The 23,622-nt window shown below is 49.1% G+C and overlaps 1 protein-coding gene and 1 long non-coding RNA gene across 3 annotated transcripts in view; both read right to left on the bottom strand.

The window, feature by feature from the left end:
• The window catches only part of PTPN23 (protein tyrosine phosphatase non-receptor type 23), a 70,318-nt gene that overhangs the window by 27,662 nt on the left and 19,034 nt on the right, over positions 1 to 23,622 (bottom strand). The window contains exons 6-16 of the mRNA XM_040355293.1: positions 22,043 to 22,174; positions 20,408 to 20,488; positions 17,850 to 17,981; positions 17,267 to 17,314; positions 14,280 to 14,336; positions 14,095 to 14,153; positions 12,212 to 12,291; positions 11,046 to 11,160; positions 8,724 to 8,789; positions 7,039 to 7,184; positions 4,910 to 5,215 (exon numbers count right to left, since the gene is read on the bottom strand). Of these exons, the coding sequence (XP_040211227.1) occupies positions 4,910 to 5,215; positions 7,039 to 7,184; positions 8,724 to 8,789; positions 11,046 to 11,160; positions 12,212 to 12,291; positions 14,095 to 14,153; positions 14,280 to 14,336; positions 17,267 to 17,314; positions 17,850 to 17,981; positions 20,408 to 20,488; positions 22,043 to 22,174 (1,222 nt within the window). The remainder of the gene's footprint in view (positions 1 to 4,909; positions 5,216 to 7,038; positions 7,185 to 8,723; positions 8,790 to 11,045; positions 11,161 to 12,211; positions 12,292 to 14,094; positions 14,154 to 14,279; positions 14,337 to 17,266; positions 17,315 to 17,849; positions 17,982 to 20,407; positions 20,489 to 22,042; positions 22,175 to 23,622) is intronic.
• LOC120941706 lies at positions 803 to 4,894 on the bottom strand. 2 transcript variants are annotated; one of them, XR_005749576.1, is made up of 3 exons: positions 4,378 to 4,894; positions 3,691 to 3,816; positions 803 to 3,257 (listed from the first exon to the last, which is right to left on the bottom strand). It is a non-coding gene; the product is annotated as an uncharacterized LOC120941706 (long non-coding RNA). The 2 variants fall into 2 exon arrangements; XR_005749575.1 differs by lacking the exon at positions 4,378 to 4,894 and having other exon boundaries at positions 3,691 to 4,360.

Below are 23,622 nucleotides of genomic sequence, written 5' to 3'. Positions count from 1 at the left end.
CTTGCAGTGATTGGCCACATAGTACAGACAGGGCCAATCACTGCAAGCAACACAATAGTACGCAATTAAAGGAAGCCATCTATTGTGTACAGTTGTCATGTGATCTGATTGGTCACAGCTAATCACATGGTACAGATGGGCTGCAACTGGTCCTATCTGTACTATGTGATCGCTGTGGCCAATCACAGCACATCTGTACCATGTAAATAAGCTGTGACCAATCATAGATCACATGACAACCTTGACAACTGTACACAATAGATGGTTTCCTTTCATGGTGTTATATTGTGTTGCTTGCAGTGAATGGCCACAGCGATCACATTAGTACAGACAGGGCCAATCTCTACCATGTGATTAGCTGTGGCCAAATATAACTTCTTCAAAAAAAAAAAAAAATGAACCATGCCTCTTACTAAACACATTGGACTGTCTACTTTCCAAAAAGGTGCCATTTGGGGGGTATTTTTTACTTTCCTGGCCTCAAGAAATGAGATGAAGAAAATTAGGCTTGGGTTTGGGTTATTTTCACCAAAGAAAAGTAAAGTAGTAGTGGTAGAATACAGTTTAAAAAAACAGAAACGAAGATGTATAGTCCTGCACTGGTTGCCTATTTCTGGTTTCTAGCTCTGGGTGAGATCTGTCCATGTATAGTCCTGTGCTGGTTGCCTATTGCTGGTTTCTAGCTCTGGGTGAGATCTGTCCATGTATAGTCCTGTGCTGGTTGCCTATTGCTGGTTTCTAGCTCTGGGTGAGATCTGTCCATGTATAGTCAGTCCTGTGTTGGTTGCCTATTGCTGGCTTCTAGCTCTGGGTGAGATCTGTCCATGTATAGTCAGTCCTGTGCTGGTTGCCTATTGCTGGTTTCTAGCTCTGGGTGAGATCTGGCCATGTATAGTCCTGTGTTGGTTGCCTATTGCTGGTTTCTAGCTCTGGGTGAGATCTGTCCATGTATAGTCAGTCCTGTGTTGGTTGCCTATTGCTGGTTTCTAGCTCTGGGTGAGATCTGTCCATGTATAGTCAGTCCTGTGTTGGTTGCCTATTGCTGGTTTCTAGCTCTGGGTGAGATCTGTCCATGTATAGTCAGTCCTGTGTTGGTTGCCTATTGCTGGTTTCTAGCTCTGGGTGAGATCTGTCCATGTATAGTCCTGTGTTGGTTGCCTATTGCTGGTTTCTAGCTGTGGGTGAGATCTGTCCATGTATAGTCAGTCCTGTGTTGGTTGCCTATTGCTGGCTTCTAGCTCTGGGTGAGATCTGTCCATGTATAGTCAGTCCTGTGCTGGTTGCCTATTGCTGGTTTCTAGCTCTGGGTGAGATCTGGCCATGTATAGTCCTGTGTTGGTTGCCTATTGCTGGTTTCTAGCTCTGGGTGAGATCTGTCCATGTATAGTCAGTCCTGTGTTGGTTGCCTATTGCTGGTTTCTAGCTCTGGGTGAGATCTGTCCATGTATAGTCAGTCCTGTGTTGGTTGCCTATTGCTGGTTTCTAGCTCTGGGTGAGATCTGTCCATGTATAGTCAGTCCTGTGTTGGTTGCCTATTGCTGGTTTCTAGCTCTGGGTGAGATCTGTCCATGTATAGTCCTGTGTTGGTTGCCTATTGCTGGTTTCTAGCTGTGGGTGAGATCTGTCCATGTATAGTCAGTCCTGTGTTGGTTGCCTATTGCTGGTTTCTAGCTCTGGGTGAGATCTGTCCATGTATAGTCAGTCCTGTGTTGGTTGCCTATTTCTGGTTTCTAGCTCTGGGTGAGATCTGTCCATGTATAGTCAGTCCTGTGTTGGTTGCCTATTGCTGGTTTCTAAGCTCTGGGTGAGATCTGTCCATGTATGGTCCTGTGCTGGTTGCCTATTGCTGGTTTCTAGCTATGGGTGAGATCTTTCCATGTTTAGTCAGTCCTGTGTTGGTTGCCTATTTCTGGTTTCTAGCTGTGGGTGAGATCTGTCCATGTATAGTCAGTCCTGTGCTGGTTGCCTATTGCTGGTTTCTAGCTCTGGGTGAGATCTGGCCATGTATAATCAGTCCTGTGTTGGTTGCCTATTTCTGGTTTCTAGCTCTGGGCGAGATCTGTCCATGTATAGTCAGTCCTGTGTTGGTTGCCTATTGCTGGTTTCTAGCTCTGGGTGAGATCTGTCCATGTATAGTCAGTCCTGTGTTGGTTGCCTATTTCTGGTTTCTAGCTCTGGGTGAGATCTGTCCATGTATAGTCCTGTGTTGGTTGCCTATTGCTGGTTTCTAGCTCTGGGTGAGATCTGTCCATGTATAGTCAGTCCTGTGTTGGTTGCCTATTGCTGGTTTCTAGCTCTGGGTGAGATCTCTCCATGTATAGTCCTGTGTTGGTTGCCTATTGCTGGTTTCTAGCTCTGGGTGAGATCTGTCCATGTATAGTCAGTCCTGTGCTGGTTGCCTATTGCTGTATTTTTAGTTCTGGGTGAGATCTGTCCATGTATAGTCAGTCCTGTGTTGGTTGCCTATTGCTGGTTTCTAGCTCTGGGTGAGATCTGTCCATGTATAATCAGTCCTGTGTTGGTTGCCTATTTCTGGTTTCTAGCTCTGGGTGAGATCTGTCCATGTATAGTCAGTCCTGTGTTGGTTGCCTATTGCTGGTTTCTAGCTCTGGGTGAGATCTGTCCATGTATAGTCAGTCCTGTGTTGGTTGCCTATTGCTGGTTTCTAGCTCTGGGTGAGATCTGTCCATGTATAGTCAGTCCTGTGTTGGTTGCCTATTGCTGGTTTCTAGCTCTGGGTGAGATCTGTCCATGTATAGTCCTGTGCTGGTTGCCTATTTCTGGTTTCTAGCTGTGGGTGAGATCTGTCCATGTATAGTCAGTCCTGTGTTGGTTGCCTATTTCTGGTTTCTAGCTGTGGGTGAGATCTGTCCATGTATAGTCAGTCCTGTGTTGGTTGCCTATTTCTGGTTTCTAGCTGTGGGTGAGATCTGTCCATGTATAGTCCTGTGTTGGTTGCCTATTGCTGGTTTCTAGCTGTGGGTGAGATCTGTCCATGTATAGTCAGTCCTGTGTTGGTTGCCTATTGCTGGTTTCTAGCTCTGGGTGAGATCTGTCCATGTATAGTCAGTCCTGTGTTGGTTGCCTATTGCTGGTTTCTAGCTCCGGGTGAGATCTGTCCATGTATAGTCAGTCCTGTGCTGGTTGCCTATTGCTGGTTTCTAGCTCTGGGTGAGATCTGTCCATGTATAGTCAGTCCCGTGTTGGTTGCCTATTGCTGGTTTCTAGTTCTGGGTGAGATCTGTCCATGTATAGTCCTGTGCTGGTTGCCTATTGCTGGTTTCTAGCTGTGGGTGAGATCTGTCCATGTATAGTCAGTCCTGTGTTGGTTGCCTATTGCTGGTTTCTAGCTCTGGGTGAGATCTGTCCATGTATAGTCAGTCCTGTGTTGGTTGCCTATTTCTGGTTTCTAGCTGTGGGTGAGATCTGTCCATGTATAGTCAGTCCTGTGTTGGTTGCCTATTGCTGGTTTCTAGCTGTGGGTGAGATCTGTCCATGTATAGTCAGTCCTGTGTTGGTTGCCTATTGCTGGTTTCTAGCTCTGGGTGAGATCTTTCCATGTATAGTCAGTCCTGTGTTGGTTGCCTATTGCTGGTTTCTAGCTGTGGGTGAGATCTGTCCATGTATAGTCAGTCCTGTGTTGGTTGCCTATTTCTGGTTTCTAGCTGTGGGTGAGATCTGTCCATGTACAGTCCTGTGTTGGTTGCCTATTGCTGGTTTCTAGCTCTGGGTGAGATCTGTCCATGTATAGTCAGTCCTGTGCTGGTTGCCTATTGCTGGTTTCTAGCTCTGGGTGAGATCTGTCCATGTATAGTCCTGTGTTGGTTGCCTATTGCTGGTTTCTAGCTCTGGGTGAGATCTTTCCATGTATAGTCAGTCCTGTGTTGGTTGCCTATTGCTGGTTTCTAGCTCTGGGTGAGATCTGTCCATGTATTGTCCCGTGTTGGTTGCCTGTTGCTGGTTTCTAGCTCTGGGTGAGATCGTGTCTGCATGTATAGTCAGTCCTGTGGTGGTTGCCTATTGCTGGTTTCTAGCTCTGGGCGAGATCTGTCCATGTATAGTCAGTCCTGTGTTAGTTGCCTATTGCTGGTTTCTAGCTCTGGGTGAGATGGTGTCTGCATGTATAGTCAGTCCTGTGTTGGTTGCCTATTGCTGGTTTCTAGCTGTGGGTGAGATCTGTCCATGTATAGTCAGTCCTGTGTTGGTTGCCTATTGCTGGTTTCTAGCTCTGGGTGAGATCTTTCCATGTATAGTCAGTCCTGTGTTGGTTGCCTATTGCTGGTTTCTAGCTGTGGGTGAGATCTGTCCATGTATAGTCAGTCCTGTGTTGGTTGCCTATTTTTGGTTTCTAGCTGTGGGTGAGATCTGTCCATGTACAGTCCTGTGTTGGTTGCCTATTGCTGGTTTCTAGCTCTGGGTGAGATCTGTCCATGTATAGTCAGTCCTGTGCTGGTTGCCTATTGCTGGTTTCTAGCTCTGGGTGAGATCTGTCCATGTATAGTCAGTCCTGTGCTGGTTGCCTATTTTTGGTTTCTAGCTGTGGGTGAGATCTGTCCATGTATAGTCCTGTGTTGGTTGCCTATTGCTGGTTTCTAGCTCTGGGTGAGATCTTTCCATGTATAGTCAGTCCTGTGTTGGTTGCCTATTGCTGGTTTCTAGCTCTGGGTGAGATCTGTCCATGTATTGTCCCGTGTTGGTTGCCTGTTGCTGGTTTCTAGCTCTGGGTGAGATCGTGTCTGCATGTATAGTCAGTCCTGTGGTGGTTGCCTATTGCTGGTTTCTAGCTCTGGGCGAGATCTGTCCATGTATAGTCAGTCCTGTGTTGGTTGCCTATTGCTGGTTTCTAGCTCTGGGTGAGATGGTGTCTGCATGTATTGCTGTAGACCGGACAGGAGGAGGTTTTTCTCACCTTCGGTCAGGTTGGGAACAGGAAGTGCCTGTTGAAGTTGGTCGAGGGATCCGCTCAGCAGCCTCAGGTTCCCGATGTGCAGGTTCATGGCCTTGTGAAGCTCGGTGTTGGTGAAGCTGGCCCTCTCGTGCACCTCCATGTACTTGGACCACTCCTTGTTCACTTCCGTCATGGAAGGCGAGGAGGGAGCCGCCGCCTGTTTCCCCACCTCCTCCTGCGCCGCCTTCTCCTGCTTCTCCTCTTCATCCAGCAGGTCCTTGATGTCCTTCAGAGAGGCCTCCACATCGGTGAACACCCCCGACAGGACTGCAATCACACATAATACACACCATCGTGAATCAAAGGTCTACTCCGGAATAAAGATGAACTCCGGGCACAAAAATATATTCAAATATATATTACTCGACACCCACAAAGAATACAAAAATATCAAAAGGGGTTCAAATCGAAACCATAAACTATTAACCACTTAAGACCCGGACCATTATGCAGCTAAAGGACCTGGCCCCTTTTTGCGATTCGGCACTGCGTCGCTTTAACTGACAATTGCGCGGTCGTGCGACGTGGCTCCCAAACAAAATTGGCGTCCTTTGTCCCCCACAAATAGAGCTTTCTTTTGGTGGTATTTGATCACCTCTGCGGTTTTTATTTTTTGCGCTATAAACAAAAATAGAGCGACAATTTTGAAAAAAAGTTTTATTGCATTTTTATTAACCACTTGAGACCCGCGCTATTGACAAAAGACGTCAACAGCGCGGCTCTCAAGTGCCAACTGGACGTCTTTGGACGTCATTTAAAAGCATTACCTGCTGTAAACACTGTCCCGGCGCATCGCCGCGATGTCCGCCGGGTACACGCGATCGTCGGGAACACAGCAGGGGCGTGGAGCTCTGTGTGTAATGATGGGGTGTAAACACAGAGCTCCACGTGCTGTCAGGGAGAGAGGAGACCTCCCCCAGTCACCCCCCTCCCCCCACACAGTTAGAACACAATGAGGGAATACATTTAACCCCTTCCTCACCCCCTAGTGTTAACCCCTTCACTGCCAGTCACATTTATACAATAATTAGTGCATTTTTATAGCACTGATCGCTGTATAAATGTGAATGGCGCCAAATTTGTGTCAAAAGTGTCCGCTATAACGTCGCAGTCCCAATAAAAATCGCAGATCGCCGCCATTACTAGTAAAAAAATTATAATAAAAAAAAATCATAATTCTGTCCCCTATTTTGTAGGCGCTATAACTTTTGCGCAAACCAGTCGCTTATTGCGATTTTTTTTTACAAAAATACGTCGAAAAATACGTATCGGCCTAAACTGAGAAAAAAAATAGTTTTTTTTAAAAAAAAAATTGGGATATTTATTACAGCAACAAGTAAAAAATATATATATTTTTTAAAAATTGTCGCTCTTTTTTTTGTTTATAGCGCAAAAAATAAAAATCGCAGAGGTGATCAAATACCACCAAAAGAAAGCTCTATTTGTGGGGAAAAAAGGACGTCAATTTTGTTTGGGAGCCACGTCGCATGACCGCGCAAATGTCAGTTAAAGCGACGCAGTGCCGTAAGCTGAAATTTCGCCTGGGCACGAAGGGGGTTTATGTGCCCAGTAAGCAAGTGGTTAATATATATATATATATATATATATATATATATATATATATATATATATATATATATATATATATATATATATATATATATATTTTTTTTACTACTAATGGCGGCGATCAGCGATTTGTTCCAATTTACTGATTTGGAATATTGCTTATTGGAGATTTATTGCTGATAAACCCAAAATATTAAATAATTAAAAATATATATATTATTTGTTTTTTTAACTACTTTTTTTTTGCTGTTTGTTTGTTTTCCCGGTTTTATATAAACCGGGAAAACTTAAAAAACAATAAACAAGCATTACATTAACAAAAAAAAAAAAAAAGTAGTAAAAAAAGAATTAATATATTTTTTTTAATTATTTAATATTTTGGGTTTATCAGCAATAAATCTCCAATAAGCAATATTCCAAATCAGTAAATTGGATAACAAACGATATAAAAAAGGCAAAACATGACGTCCTTCATATATTATTGTGCTGCAAATCACTCTGTGCCCCCAACTGCCACTTACCCTGCATAGACTGTACCAGACTCTTCACGGTGTCCGGCCGCACGCTCAGCGCTGCGCACTTCTCCATCAGGGCCGGGGGGATGTGGCTGTACATGTCCAAGTTGTCCACCGTTTCCGGATCGAGCTGCAGAGAGTCTGTGAACTGACTGAGGCGGGAAGAGGAGAGCCAATGGTGACAAAAGTGACACCAAACCAAATGATTTGGTTCAGAGTAACAGAATATTACAACCCGAGGTGATTGAGTGCTCCAATAGAGGACCCCATCCCCCCATAAAAGGACCCCATCCTCCAATAATACCACCCCCCACACAGAGGACCCCATCCTCCAATAGAGGACCCCATCCTCCAATAGAGGACCCCATCCTCCAATAGAGGACCCCATCCTCCAATAGAGGACCCCATCCTCCAATAATACCACCCCCCACACAGAGGACCCCATCCTCCAATAGAGGACCCCATCCCCCCATAAAAGGACCTGAGTCTACAATAGAGGACCCCGTACTCCATTAATACCATCCCCCACACAGAGGACCCTATCCTCCAATAGAGGACCCCATCCTCCAATAGAGGACCCCATTCTCCAATAGAGGACCCCATTCTCCAATAGAGGACCCCATCCCTCCATAAAAAAGGACCTCATTCTCCAATAGAGGACCCCATCCTCCAATAGAGGATCCCATCCCCCCCATAAAAGAACCTGATTCTACAATAGAGGACCCCATTCTACAATAGAGGACCTCATTCTCCAATAGAGGACCCCATCCCCCCCATAAAAGAACCCGATTCTACAATAGAGGACCCCATCCTCCAATAGAGGACCCCATCCCTCCATAAAAAAGAAACTCATTCTCCAATACAGGACCCCATTCTTCCATAATGAATACCATCCCCCACACAGAGAACCCCATTATCCAATAGAGGACCCTATCCCCCCATAAAGGATCTCATTCAACAGAGGACCCCATACTCCCATAATGAACACCATCCCCCCACGTACAGGACCCCCCCCCCCCCATAAAGAATGCTATCCCCCACATAGAGGACCCCATTCTTCCATAATGAACACAATCCCCCCACGTACAGGACCCCCCCCCCCCATAAAGAATGCTATCCCCCACATAGAGGACCCCATTCTTCCATAATGAACAGCATTCCCCACATAGGAGCCCATTTTCCAATAGAGGACCCCATTATCTAAAAGAGGACCCCCATCCCGCACATAGAGGATCCCTTTTTCCCATAATGAATGCCATTCCCCACATAGGACCCCATTCTCCAATCGTGAACCCCTTCCCCCCCATAATGGACCTCAGTCTTTCATAATGAACACCATCCCGCCTATAGAGAACCCCATTATCCAATAGAGGACCCCATACTCCCATAATGAATACCATCCCCCACACAGAGGACCCTATCCTCCAATAGAGGACCCTATCCTCCAATAGAGGACCCTATCCCCCCATAAAAGGACCTCATGCTTCCATAATGAACACCATCCCGCCCACAGAGAACCCCATACCCCCATAATGGACCCCATTCTTCTGTAATGTACAGCATGCACCACATAGGACCCCATTCTGCAATAGAGGACTCTATTCCCCCCATAAAAGAACCCCATCCCCCCAAGACCCCGCACCCCCCCCGGTCAGGTGACTTAAGCAGAAGCGCCAATACAGTGAACTTACTCCAGGACTTCATTCTTGGCTTCTATTTTGGAGACGATCTCTCGCAGCAGCTTGGCTTTCTCCTCACTGGAAGAGATGAAGTGAGACAGGAAAAAAACACCAACCATTCTATATTCACACCAATAAGTACAAACCACACCCACCTCTGATTGGAGGACGTCCAGCATCACCTAGCCAATTCCTCCCCAGCCTGACTGACCCTGGCCCCGCCCCTTTCATTGGATTTCCATTCTTGCAATCACGGTGGCTCAGCTATCACAATATGTGGGTGTTACCAAGGGGGCGTGGTATGCAAATACAGCCTTGCCCAAAAACTCCCACTCCTCAAACTGACACACCCACCCGTCAAGGCATTCTGATATTTGCATAACTCCTCCCAAGAGCCGGCCCACTGCTTGCATCATTGGCTCCCGAGAGGAGCTTTAACCACTTGCTTGCTGGGCACTTTCACCCCCTTCCTGCCCAGGCCGCCCATTGAATGAAAATTGCGCCGTCATGCAACACTGTACAAATATCAAGTTTTTATAATTTTTTGGAGACAGAGAAAGATCTTTTGGTGTTACAGTAATACCTCGGATTGCGAATAAACGCGGGCAACAAAAAAAATTCACAATATGAGCATTTAAAAAAAAAAAAAAATATATATATGAAATAAATAAAAAAAATATTTTATTATATTATATATACGCCGGCGCATATTTACGCTGGACGTATTTGGCGCTCCCATTGATTTTCTATGCAAATATGCAAATGAGGGAGATACGCCGATTCACGAATGTACGTGCGCCCGACGCAGTGCGCGTAAAGTCATACGTCCGACATAAAGTTATGCCCCATAAAGGAGGTGTAAACTGAGCAGCATCCATGCAAAGGGCTGCACCAGGGAACATAAGCCGTCGTATTTTATGTTGGACGTGAATATGGCTGGGCGTAGGTTACGTTCACGCCGTAGGCAGTGATCCGACGTATCTTAGGCAGTTGTTTTCCGACGCGATTGTGAGCATGCGCACTGGGATGCGTCCACGGGACGGCGCATGCGCAGTTGTCGATACGTATCTGTCTGGCGCTCGGCCCATCATTTTCATGGGGTCACGCCTCATTAGCATGGCTCACGCCCACTTCCACCTACGCCGACTTACGCCTTGGAAACCCAGCGCAGATTTGGAAGCACTGGCCTCTCTGCGCTGCGTCGGCATAGCGTAAAGGAGATACGGTACGGCGGCATAAATATGCGCCAGTGTCTGTGAATCCGGGCCAATGTTTCTGAGCCTTTCCAAGCCGGTTCCGGCACCCTGCCACCTCTGGCCACATGCAGTATTGCATGCAATAGAAGTCAACGGGGAACAAATTATCTTCATTTCCATTGACTTCAATGGGGAAACTCGCTTTGATATGCGAGTGCTTTGGATCACAAGCAATCTCCTGGAATGGATTATCCTCGCAATCCAAAGTTCCACTGTATTTAATCACCACTAGGGTTTTTTTTATTTTTTTGAGGAGGCACCGATGGGCGCTGGCAAAAAAGGACACTACTGGGCGCTGGCAAAAAAGCACACTACTGGGCACTGGCAAAAAAGCACACTACTGGGCGCTGGCAAAAAAGCACACTACTGGGCGCTGGCAAAAAAGCACACTACTGGGCACTGGCAAAAAAGCACACTACTGGGCACTGGCAAAAAAGCACACTACTGGGCGCTGGCAAAAAAGCACACTACTGGGCGCTGGCAAAAAAGCACACTACTGGGCGCTGGCAAAAAAGCACACTACTGGGCGCTGGCAAAAAGGACACCACTGGGCGCTGGCAAAAAGGACACCACTGGGCGCTGGCAAAAAGGACACCACTGGGCGCTGGCAAAAAGGACACTACTGGGCGCTGGCAAAAAAGGACACTACTGGGCGCTGGCAAAAAAGGACACTACAGGGCGCTGGCAAAAAAGCACACTACTGGGCGCTGGCAAAAAAGCACACTACTGGGCGCTGGCAAAAAGGACACTACTGGGCGCTGGCAAAAAGGACACTACTGGGCGCTGGCGAAAGGGGGGTGACAGATGCTGCATCCACCTGGGGGGGGGTATATACATTATTTGAAAACCCCAAATTTATTTTTTAATAGTGTCCCAACTGTGTTTTTTATGGACATGAACAAGAGAAGAAGGATTCCACCTTCCAGGAAATGTGATAAATGATGGTTCCATATCCCGGCTTCCATGTTTGGAGATCACCCCTTTTCTACAACGAAGGGATGATTGTAGGAGATCCAGGAGGACCTAACACCTTGTTACCTGGATGGAATTGCTCAGCGAGTGCCGGAGCTCCACTTACCTGTATAGAGAGGACGCCTCATGTGCCGACATCGGAACCAGCTTGGAGAAGATATCAGGTCCGGTGACAGCCGGGTCAACGGGGTTCACAGGAAGAGCCTTTACCAACGGGGCACCTGGGGGACCAGAAAACAAAGTGAGGCCGGAATTCTCTTAAAAAAAGTTCACTCCAATCTGAATTGAAATTTCAGGGTTTGGTGGATGATGGAAAAATTCTCTAGGAAACTATAGGTGAGATCTCTATGCTCCTGGGTCTGTACACCTGCTGTGCCCATTATGAGGGGTTCCCACCATCCCTGTGCCGAGTTCCCGGGTCTGTACACCCGCTGTGCCCCATTATGAGGGGTTCCCACCATCCCTGTGCAGAGTTCCCGGGTCTGTACACCCGCTGTGCCCATTATGAGGGGTTCCCACCATCCCTGTGCTGAGTTCCCGGGTCTGTACACCCGCTGTGCCCATTATGAGGGGTTCCCACCATCCCTGTGCTGAGTTCCCGGGTCTGTACACCCGCTGTGCCCATAATGAGGGGTTCCCACCATCCCTGTGCCGAGTTCCCGGGTCTGTACACCCGCTGTGCCCATTATGAGGAGTTCCCACCATCCCTGTGCCGAGTTCCCGGGTCTGTACACCCGCTGTGCCGCATTATGAGGAGTTCCCACCATCCCTGTGCTGAGTTCCCGGGTCTGTACACCCGCTGTGTCCATTATGAGGGGTTCCCACCATCCCTGTGCTGAGTTCCCGGGTCTGTACACCCGCTGTGCCCATTATGAGGGGTTCCCACCATCCCTGTGCTGAGTTCCCGGGTCTGTACACCCGCTGTGCCCATTATGAGGGGTTCCCACCATCCCTGTGCTGAGTTCCTGGGTCTGTACACCCGCTGTGCCCCATTATGAGGAGTTCCCACCATCCCTGTGCTGAGTTCCCAGGTCTGTACACGCGCTGTGCCCATTATGGGGGGTTCCCACCATCCCTGTGCTGAGTTCCCGGGTCTGTATACCCGCTGTGCCCATTATGAGGAGTTCCCACCATCCCTGTGCTGAGTTCCCAGATCTGTACACCCGCTGTGCCCATTATGGGGGGTTCCCACCATCCCTGTGCCGAGTTGGAACGGACCATTAATCCTCCTCATTACTAATCAGATCAATAAGACGTCTCCAATCACCGCACCTTTTACAGCCTGCAGGGTATCCAGAGCCGGGACAGATTCATGGTAGATGAAATCATTGTCTTTCTTGGCAGAGTTGAACCTGTTATGAGGAAAAAAAATAAATCACATGAGGAAAACCGACAGATAAATCGGGATATCGGTATTCTGCCCAAATAAGACCTCACAGACGTTCTACTGGATAGACTTTATCTACTCACAAGAATACAAATCTCTCCTTTCATCTGCAGACCAGCATTCCTCAACCTTCGATGGCCACCGAAGAGCCCCCCCCTTTCCTTGGCGGCCACCACCGACAAGCTCCCCCCTTTCCTTGGCGGCCACCGACAAGCTCCCTCCTTTCCTTGGCGGCCACCGACAAGCTCCCCCTCTTTCCTTGGCGGCCACCGACAAGCTCCCCCCCTTTCCTTGGCGGCCACCGACAAGCTCCCCCCTCTTTCCTTGGCGGCCACCGACAAGCTCCCCCCTCTTTCCTTGGCGGCCACCGACAAGCTCCCTCTCTTTCCTTGGCGGCCAACGACAAGCTCCCCCCTCTTTCCTTGGCGGCCAACGACAAGCTCCCCCCTCTTTCCTTGGCGGCCAACGACAAGCTCACCCCTCTTTCCTTGGCGGCCAAGCTCCCCCCCTCTTTCCTTGGTGGCCAACGACAAGCTCACCCCTCTTTCCTTGGCGGCCAAGCTCCCCCCTCTTTCCTTGGTGGACAAGCTCCCCCCTCTTTCCTTGGCGGACAAGCTCCCCCCCTCTTTCCTTGGCGGACAAGCTCCCCCCCTCTTTCCTTGGCGGACAAGCTCCCCCCCTCTTTCCTTGGCGGACAAGCTCCCCCCCCTCTTTCCTTGGCGGACAAGCTCCCCCCCTCTTTCCTTGGCGGACAAGCTCCCCCCTCTTTCCTTGGCGGCCACCGACAAGCTCCCCCCTTTCCTTGGCGACCAGCATCTTTCATTGGCGGCCAGCGAAAAGCTCCCCCTTTCATTGGCGGCCAGCGAAGAGCTCCCCCCTTTCATGGCGGCCAGTGAAGAGCACCCTCTTTTCATTGGTCGTCAGTGGGAGAACGGCGAGCCTTGGTTTGGTGAGCACTGGGAGAGGGGCCCACTTACACTGCTGGTCAGTGGGAAGTGAAGGTCACCGAAGTTTCCCTCCATACAGATCCCTTAAAGCAAATCATAATTGTCATTCATCGATTTTAAAGAATCTAAGGAACTCCCAGCAACTTCTGGAGGAACCTTCGGATACCAAAAACTCTGGCTGAGAAAGGCAGCTGTAGGTGAACCTTCATACTCCAACACTCCCTACCCCCACCCCTCTTCCATCCTATTTCTCTCTTGTTCTCCTACAAGCTCACACCCCACCTCCCCACTCTGAAAATACCCCAATTTATCAACTTACCCCTGCCACATCCCCTCCCCCCCGTGTCATTGCATGAAACCCTACTTTAACTCGTTCCTCCAAGGTTGAAAAGTAGCTGTGGACAGCGCGATCCTCATCTCAAACTTTATGAGTAACATTCCATCAGCAGGGAAGGGGGGGGGGGGGGGGGAGCTCTCCATCCCAATCTGAAGCTCCTCCCACCCTGCTAAATGGATGACATCATCGGGGCAGGTGGGCAGAGGAGCCAGGAGTGGGCAAAGCAGCACAGCAGAAGGTGAGCGGCAACTGTGGTCCGCGATCGCCCAGTGCGGACCGTGGTCGTCGCTTATCTCCTACTGTGCCGCCCCAGTCATCAACAGGCCGGCCCGTGGCCCCCTGATCTAAAGGACTGCTTTCACCCACATCAGACTCTATACATGCCTGACCACTGAATCAATCAGTTTAGCTCCCATGATTCCTTGGTGTTCTTTAAGGGGTGCAAATTATTACAAAAGAAAAACGGTTGGGACTTTGAACTTACTTTCCTCCAATCACATCCATGGTGAAGCGCAGGGCTTCCTGGACGGTGGACGGCTGACCCTGCAGAAGAGGGAGATGGTGGTAAGCGGGTGCAGATATACATAGACAACGGGTGCAGAGCCCCGGAGATATCAGAACACACAAATGGTGGAATGTGATGATGGTGCGAGACGGAGCAACTCTTACCTTGGACAGTTTTACAGCTTCACCGAGTTTGTCTAAAGAGCTCTGCATATAGGCGACCTGAGGAAGAGGAGATCATCAAACACAGCGATCAGAAACTGTCACCGTCTTCACATCAGAGGCGGGTTGGACCCCCTTGATTAGGTCACCCTTGCTAGTTGCAGGTTGGACCCCCTTTATTAGGTCACCCTTGCTAGTTGCAGGTTGGACCCCCTTTATTAGGTCCCCCTTGCTAGTAGCAGGTTGGACCCCCTTGATTAGGTCACCCTTGCTAGTAGCAGGTTGGACCCCCTTGGTTAGGTCACCCTTGCTAGTAGCAGGTTGGACCCCCTTGATAGTGATGGGTTGGACCCCCTTGATTAGGTCCCCCTTGCTAGTAGCAGGTTGGACCCCCTTTATTAGGTCCCCCTTGCTAGTAGCAGGTTGGACCCCCTTTATTAGGTCCCCCTTGCTAGTAGCAGGTTGGACCCTCTTTATTAGGTCCCCCTTGCTAGTAGCAGGTTGGACCCCCTTTATTAGGTCCCCCTTGCTAGTAGCAGGTTGGACCCTCTTTATTAGGTCCCCCTTGCTAGTAGCAGGTTGGACCCCCTTTATTAGGTCACCCTTGTTAGTAGCAGGTTGGACCCCCTTGATTAGGTCACCGTTGCTAGTTGCAGGTTGGACCCCCTTTATTAGGTCACCCTTGCTAGTTGCAGGCTGGACCCCCTTTATTAGGTCCCCCTTGCTAGTAGCAGGTTGGACCCCCTTGATTAGGTCACCCTTGCTAGTAGCAGGTTGGACCCCCTTGGTTAGGTCACCCTTGCTAGTAGCAGGTTGGACCCCCTTGATAGTGATGGGTTGGACCCCCTTGATTAGGTCCCCCTTGCTAGTAGCAGGTTGGACCCCCTTTATTAGGTCCCCCTTGCTAGTAGCAGGTTGGACCCCCTTTATTAGGTCCCCCTTGCTAGTAGCAGGTTGGACCCCCTTTATTAGGTCCCCCTTGCTAGTAGCAGGTTGGACCCCCTTTATTAGGTCCCCCTTGCTAGTAGCAGGTTGGACCCCCTTTATTAGGTCCCCCTTGCTAGTAGCAGGTTGGACCCTCTTTATTAGGTCCCCCTTGCTAGTAGCAGGTTGGACCCCCTTTATTAGGTCCCCCTTGCTAGTAGCAGGTTGGACCCCCTTTATTAGGTCCCCCTTGCTAGTAGCAGGTTGGACCCCCTTTATTAGGTCCCCCTTGCTAGTAGCAGGTTGGACCCCCTTTATTAGGTCCCCCTTGCTAGTAGCAGGTTGGACCCCCTTTATTAGGTCCCCCTTGCTAGTAGCAGGTTGGACCCCCTTGATTAGGTCCCCCTTGCTAGTAGCAGGTTGGACCCCCTTTATTAGGTCACCCCCTTTATTAGGTCACCCTTGCTAGTTGCAGGTTGGACCCCCTTTATTAGGTCACCCTTGCTAGTTGCAGGTTGGACCCCCTTGATTAGGTCACCCTTGCTAGTTGCAGGTTGGACCCCCTTGATTAGGTCACCCTTGCTAGTAGCAGGTTGGACCCCCTTGATTAGGTCCCCCTTGCTAGTAGCAGGTTGGACCCCCTTGATAGTGATGGGTTGGACCCCCTTGATTACGTCCCCCTTGCTAGTAGCAGGTTGGACCCCCTTGATTAGGTCCCCCTTGCTAGTAGCAGGTTGGACCCCCTTGATTAGGTCCCCCTTGCTAGTAGCAGGTTGGACCCCCTTTATTAGGTCACCCTTGTTAGTAGCAGGTTGGACCCCCTTTATTAGGTCCCCCTTGCTAGTAGCAGGTTGGACCCTCTTTATTAGGTCCCCCTTGCTAGTAGCAGGTTGGACCCCCTTTATTAGGTCCCCCTTGCTAGTAGCAGGTTGGACTCCCTTTATTAAGTCACCCTTGCTAGCAGCAGGTTGGACCCCCTTTATTAGGTCCCCCTTGCTAGTAGCGGGTTGGACCCCCTTGATTAGGTCCCCCTTGCTAGTAGCGGGTTGGACCCCCTTTATTAGGTCCCCCTTGCTAGCAGCAGGTTGGACCCCCTTGATTAGGTCACCCTTGCTAGTAGCAGGTTGGACCCCCTTGATAGTGATGGGTTGGACCCCATTTAGTAGGTCACTCTTGCTAGTAGCAGGTTGGACCCCCTTGCTAGTAGCAGGTTGGACCCCCTTGATTAGGTCACCCTTGCTAGTAGCGGGTTGGACCCCCTTGATTAGGTCACCCTTGCTAGTAGCAGGTTGGACCCCCTTGATAGTGATGGGTTGGACCCCCTTTATTAGGTCACCCTTGCTAGTAGCAGGTTGGACCCCCTTGATTAGGTCACCCTTGCTAGTAGCAGGTTGGACCCCCTTGATTAGGTCACCCTTGCTAGTAGCAGGTTGGACCCCCTTGATAGTGATGGGTTGGACCCCCTTGATAGTGATGGGTTGGACCCCCTTTATTAGGTCACCCTTGCTAGTAGCAGGTTGGACCACCTTTATTAGGTCACCCTTGCTAGTAGCAGGTTGGACCCCCTTTATTAGGTCCCCCTTGCTAGTAGCGGGTTGGACCCCCTTGATTAGGTCCCCCTTGCTAGTAGCGGGTTGGACCCCCTTTATTAGGTCATCCTTGCTAGTAGCAGGTTGGACCACCTTTATTAGGTCACCCTTGCTAGTAGCGGGTTGGACCCCCTTGATTAGGTCCCCCTTGCTAGTAGCGGGTTGGACCCCCTTGATTAGGTCCCCCTTGCTAGTAGCGGGTTGGACCCCCTTTATTAGGTCATCCTTGCTAGTAGGAAGGAACCATTGGCGTATGATGGAAAACGAGGCCGTAGAGGCTTCAAATTCAGGAGTTCTACTGAATGTCCAAACAGCCAAAGTTCAGGCAGACCCCTGGGTTTAAAGCAAAGGGTTGGCTCATCCCTACCCAAGGGGGAAGGGGGCCACAATCTCTAATGGGGGCCCCGTGTACGAAGCCTAAATCTGGTGTTTGTTCTGGTTCAGAGGATGGCCAACAGGAGGGACATGTGACCTTACCTGCTCTCCAAACTTCTGCTGCTCCTCGGCCTGCTTCCCCATGTGCAGCTGTGAAGAGATTGGAAAGTCAGAAGATCATCACTGGAATCATTTAGAAGAAATCCAAAAATTCTACGTAAAGATCTAAAAGGTTCTCTGAGAATTCCCCTCCTCCACGTCATTCTAAATAGAAGCTTCCTCCCACGACACCAATGATGGGGCACTATTCCTCCCACTGACACCAATGATGGGACACTATTCCTCCCACTGATACCAATGATGGGACACTATTCCTCCCACTGACACCAATGATGGGACACTATTCCCCCCACTGACACCAATGATGGGACACTATTCCTCCCACTGACACCAATGATGGGACACTATTCCTCCCACTGACACCAATGATGGGGCACAATTCCCCCCACTGACACCAATGATGGGACACTATTCCTCCCACTGACACCAATGATGGGACACTATTCCTCCCACTGACACCAATGATGGGACACTATTCCTCCCACTGACACCAATGACTGGATCTACAATACGACCGCCTGTTTCCGCACAGTGTACTGAATAAAGTTGCAGAGAATTGACTCACATGAGCGATGGAAGCGAAGTAATAAATCTTCATCTGCACCAACTTCTTCCAGTCCTTCTGGATCTTCCCCAGGAGAGAGGCGGTTTCCGAGTTCTCCAGAGCCCGGCACGCCTCCTTGTAGTAGTCTACCACCTGTCCGGAGACATACACAGAGTGTCAGAGAGGTGCTCCCTCTACCCCATTCATATCCAATTTATGGAAAAAAATTCCCCCCGCTTTTTCCAGGTGAAAATTTTCAGCCATCCTGATGGTGCAACTCCTGTGCAAGCACACAGGCAACGAGTCGAGAATTTACCTTCAGCCACGCATGCGTAGTGTACATGCAAAAGTCAGGTACGTTTATTTTATTGCAAAATAAACATTGAGTGTCTCTTTTGCAAATAAAGAGCCGACCGGCTTGTAAGTTTTCCATGTCAGACGTCTTCTGCGTTATTAAAGTTCGGCTATTTATTCAGCCGGTGATCTTTATTCAGAATTTTATTTGGCATTTCATGTATTTACATTTTTTTTTATTGTTTATGTCAATTTGCTGTTTCTGGTGACTTAGGTTTTGTTGCTTGTGTTATTGTTATTTGTCTTTCTTCATGGATTATAAATGTATCTTAATAAATTTCCCTTTGTGAATAAAGTATTCTGAATATTGAAAAAATAACCATTTTATCCAGGAATATATGAACAATTCAAACTTTTTTTTTTAATAACAATTTTCCCTTTTTATTTTTTTAAAGGATAAAAAAAAAGGGGGGGGGGGACAAAACATTTACTGTATAAGCAGCATTACGATTCATGGAGTACAGCAACAATGAACTGGGGATATCAATGCTTTACATGCAGTAAAAAAAAAAAAAAAACTAATAAAGAAGAAGGGGGGGAAAAAGAAAGAAAGGAGAAGAAGGGGGGGGGAAGAAAGAAGAAGGGGGGGAAAAAGAAAGAAAGGAGAAGAAGAGGGGGGGAAAAGAAAGAAAGAAAGAAAGAAAAAAGAAAAAGAAAAAAAAGAAGAAGGAAAGAAAGAAAAAAGAAAAAGAAAAAAAAGAAGAAGGAAAGAAAGAAAAAAGAAAAAGAAAAAAAGAAGAAGGAAAGAAAGAAAAAAGAAAAAGAAAAAAAGAAGAAGGAAAGAAAGAAAGAAAAAGAGAAAGGAAGGAGAAGGAAAGAAAGAAAGAAAGAAAGAAAGAAAGAAAGAAAGAAAGAAAGAAAGAAAAAGAAAAAAAGAAAGGAAGGAGAAGGAAAAAAAGAAAGAAGGAAGGAGAAGAAGGAAAAAAAGAAAAAGAAAGAAAGAAGGAGAAGGAAAAAAAGAAAAAGAAAGAAGGAGGAAAAAAAAAAAAAAAGGCAGGAGGAAAAAAAAAAAAAAAAGAAGGAAGGAAGGAAGGAAGGAAAAAGAAGGAAAAAAAAAAAAGAAGGAGAAGGCGGAAGAAAAAAAAAAGAAAGAAGGGAGAAGGAAAAAAATAAAAAATTAGGTGGAAGGAGAAAAAAAAAAGAAAGAAGAAAGGAAGGATGGTGAAGGAGGAAGAAGGAAAACAAGGAGAAGGAGAAAGAAGGAAATAAAAGGAGAAGGAAGGAGTAGACGGGGAACTATTACCATTTGCGGAAAAAAAAAAAACCACAAACAAACAAACAAACAAACACACACACACACACACACAATAACCTGACCTGAACTGTGTTGTCATTTGGGGGCAGGGGGTGCGCGGTAAAACCCAGTGGTTCAGCTTTTGCCCCCCCAAACCACTATCCCCTTTAGCTGCAGAGCCAGCGGCCAGGGATGTAAACAAGTAAGTACGAGTAGAGGGGAGGCACGTTGTCCCCCCCCCCACATATCTACCAGCTTTCCATTTTCATGTGATCTCAACCTGAGGTTGCATATGAGCCGAGTAAACCTTTGTAGAAACTAGGTACCCAGTTCTACATGGCACGCGGGGTATGGGGGGGGCGGTCCTTCCGCCAAAGCAGAGACACTGCAGGGTTCTATAGGCCATATAGAATAAATCAGCCATTCTCAACCAGGGTTCCTCCAGGAGGTGGCTAGGGGTTCCTTGAGCCATGGCTGATTTACCTCCTGTTTCATGGTGGCTACATAGTTCTAAGACAATTCCACTTGGAGGAGCCAGTGGTATTACACCAATGATCTTCATAGTTCTCTGTGAGGAGGGCATTCTTCTTACGGACCACCAAAGTAAGGGGCATTGTTCCCACTGACCCCCCCCCCCCCAATAAATGTGTTTTATCAGGGGTTCCCCAAGACCTGAAAGTTATCTTTAGGGTTCCCCAGCGGTAAAAAGGTTGAGAAAGGCTGGAATAAATAATTAGGAGAGCCCCCTAGAGGCCAAGAGTGAAACCACAGGTGTGTTTTGTAAGCTGGCATCCCGCTCTTCCTCAGTAAATTTGTCGAATGTCTTCTCCCCATTTACGTTTGCTAGGCGGGGGGGGGGTGAATTTTGACAATTTCTAAGGTTGCTCTGAACAATCTGTGAATTCTCTCTACATTTCTGCAAGAAAGACTTAAACATCCCTGAGAATCCCACCCATGGGCGCGTCATTAGACGCGGTATACCTGAACTCACCTGTGCGCTGATCCTCGCCACCAGGAAACTCTTCCGGTTATCCAACATGGACTTCTCCAGAAGACACTCCTGAGCCTGACCCTGCGGGGAGAACACAGAGCGGATATATAAATGACCAAAAAAATCACATACAGTGGAACGGCGCATTACGAGGATAATCCGTTCCAGGAGAACGCTTGTAATCCAAAGCACTCGCATATCAAAGCGAGTTTCCCCATAGAAGACAATGGAAACGAAAATAATTTGTTCCACATTGCCTTCAATGGCATGCAATACCGCATGCAGCCAGGGGTTGGGGGGGGGGGGGCGCTGGAGAGCCTCGGAAAAAGCCAGAAAGACCGAGGACAGCTTGGCTGACCTCAGCAAACCTTGGAAAGGCTTGGGAACATAGGCCCAGATTCACAGAGAGCAAGGCGCACATTACGCCGCCGTAGAGTAACCGCCGTACGCTACGCCAATGCAGCGCAGAGAGGCAAGCATTGAATTCAGCAAGCCAGTGCTCCCAACGCTGCGCCAGCGTGGCGTGGGTTTCGTAGGCATATGCCGGCGTAGGTGGAAGTGGGCGTGACCCCATGCAAATGAGGCGTGACCCCATGCAAAATGATGGGCCGAGCGCCAGACAGGTGCGTATTACGAACTGCGCATGCGCACACCACTGCCCCCCGCGCCTGCTCACAACCACGCCGGCACAACTGCTAAGCTACGCCGGAACACTGCGTACAGCGTGAACGTAACATACGCCCAGCCAGACAGATGTCCAACGTAAAATACGTCGGCTTTTGTTCCCTGGTGCAGACCTTTGCATGTCTGTTGCTGGGTTACACCTCCTTTATGGGGCTTAACTTTACGCCGGACGTACAACTTACGCGCACATCGCGTCGGGCGCACGCAGATTTGTGAATTGCCGTATTTGCATGTTTAAATGGCTAATCAATGGGAGCGGCACTACGCTCCCAGCCTAAATGTGCGCCCACCCTATGCCGGCGTAGTCAAGTTACATCGGCGGGGTGTAGCCTGGTTTTAGGCGCATATCTGTTTGTGGGTCTGGCGCACAGATACGACGGCGCACATTTGCACTTACATGGCGTATCTTGAGATACGTCGGCGTACGTGCTTTGTGAATCCGGGCCATAGCATTTCCACGTTTTTCTGAGCATTTCCGAACGGCTACGATCGGCTCTGGCGCCCCCCCACCCCCACCTCAGGCCAAACACGGTACTGCACGCCGCACATTATCAGAGCGGACGGACCCGTTTTTTTAGATCTATGTGGACCAATTTATACTAAAATAGAATCTGTTGTAGGTCTGAACGTAAATAACAGGAGGGAATGTGGCAGTTTTTCCATATAGAAAACTGCCACAGATTCCCATGCAGAATATGAGATTGCTCCTCCTCTCTCTGCGCCTGTGCAGCGATCACACTACACGAGCAGAGCCTGCAGAGTTTACACCCTCTTCCCTACGCTCTGAGCGGAGCTGAAGATGAAGTGCAATGACAGCAGGAAGAGGGCCGACCACCAATAGGAGGCCAATAAACCTCGAGGAACATGTCAGAGTGATGTTCAGTAGATGTTGAATTCTGATTGGCTGTTAGAAGTCTCCAGGAAGATTTATATATAGAAGGTTCCTCTTACCAGCATGAGGTTTATATTGAGATTGAGGATCTGGTGGCTCATGTCCACACTGTATGAATGGGAGAAGTGATCCCTCAGGTAGGCGAACGCTCCGGCGGCACATTGGAAGTGAGTGCAGGAAACCTTCATCCCCTGAAAGAGAGAAAAGACACAGAGACTCCATGAGAACCCGGGGCCACCAATGTATCGACGAGAACCCGGGGCCACCAATGTATCGACGAGAACCCGGGGCCACCAATGTATCGACGAGAACCCGGGGCCACCAATGTATCGGCGAGAACCCGGGGCCACCAATGTATCAATGAGAACCCGGGGCCACCAATGTATCAATGAGAACCCGGGGCCACCAATGTATCAATGAGAACCCGGGGCCACCAATGTATCAATGAGAACCCGGGGCCACCAATTTTTCAATGAGAACCCGGGGCCACCAATGTATCGACGAGAACCCGGGGGCCACCAATGTATCGACGAGAACCCGGGGGCCACCAATGTATCGACGAGAACCCGGGGGCCACCAACGTAACAGAGAGAACCCAGGGGCCACCAATGTATCAATGAGAACCCGGGAGCCACCAATGTATCAATGAGAACCCGGAGCCACCAATGTATCAATGAGAACCCGGGGCCACCAATGTATCAATGAGAACCCGGGGGCCACCAATGTATCGGCGAGAACCCGGGGGCCACCAATGTATCGGCGAGAACCCGGGGGCCACCAACGTATCGACGAGAACCCGGGGGCCACCAACGTAACAGAGAGAACCCGGGGCCACCAACGTAACAGAGAGAACCCAGGAGCCACCAATGTATCAATGAGAACCCGGAGCCACCAATGTATCAATGAGAACCCGGAGCCACCAATGTATCAATGAGAACCCGGAGCCACCAATGTATCAATGAGAACCCGGAGCCACCAATGTATCAATGAGAACCCGGAGCCACCAATGTAAAAGAGAGAACCCGGGGCCACCAATGTAAAAGAGAGAACCCGGGGCCACCAATGTAAAAGAGAGAACCCGGGGCCACCAATGTATCACTGAGAACCCGGGGCCACCAATGTATCACTGAGAACCCGGGGCCACCAATGTATCACTGAGAACCCGGGGCCACCAATGTATCAATGAGAACCCGGGGCCACCAATGTAAAAGAGAGAACCCGGGGCCACCAATGTAAAAGAGAGAACCCGGGGCCACCAATGTAAAAGAGAGAACCCGGGGCCACCAATGTAAAAGAGAGAACCCGGGGCCACCAATGTAAAAGAGAGAACCCGGGGCCACCAATGTAAAAGAGAGAACCCGGGGCCACCAATGTAAAAGAGAGAACCCGGGGCCACCAATGTAAAAGAGAGAACCCGGGGCCACCAATGTAAAAGAGAGAACCCGGGGCCACCAATGTAAAAGAGAGAACCCGGGGCCACCAATGTATCACTGAGAACCCGGGGCCACCAATGTATCACTGAGAACCCGGGGCCACCAATGTATCACTGAGAACCCGGGGCCACCAATGTATCACTGAGAACCCGGGGCCACCAATGTATCAATGAGAACCCGGGGCCACCAATGTAAAAGAGAGAACC

Source organism: Rana temporaria, chromosome 5, assembly GCF_905171775.1.
Source record: "Rana temporaria chromosome 5, aRanTem1.1, whole genome shotgun sequence".
NCBI classification, from domain to species: Eukaryota; Metazoa; Chordata; class Amphibia; order Anura; family Ranidae; genus Rana; species Rana temporaria.
This window is presented reverse-complemented; position numbering and strand designations above follow the sequence as displayed.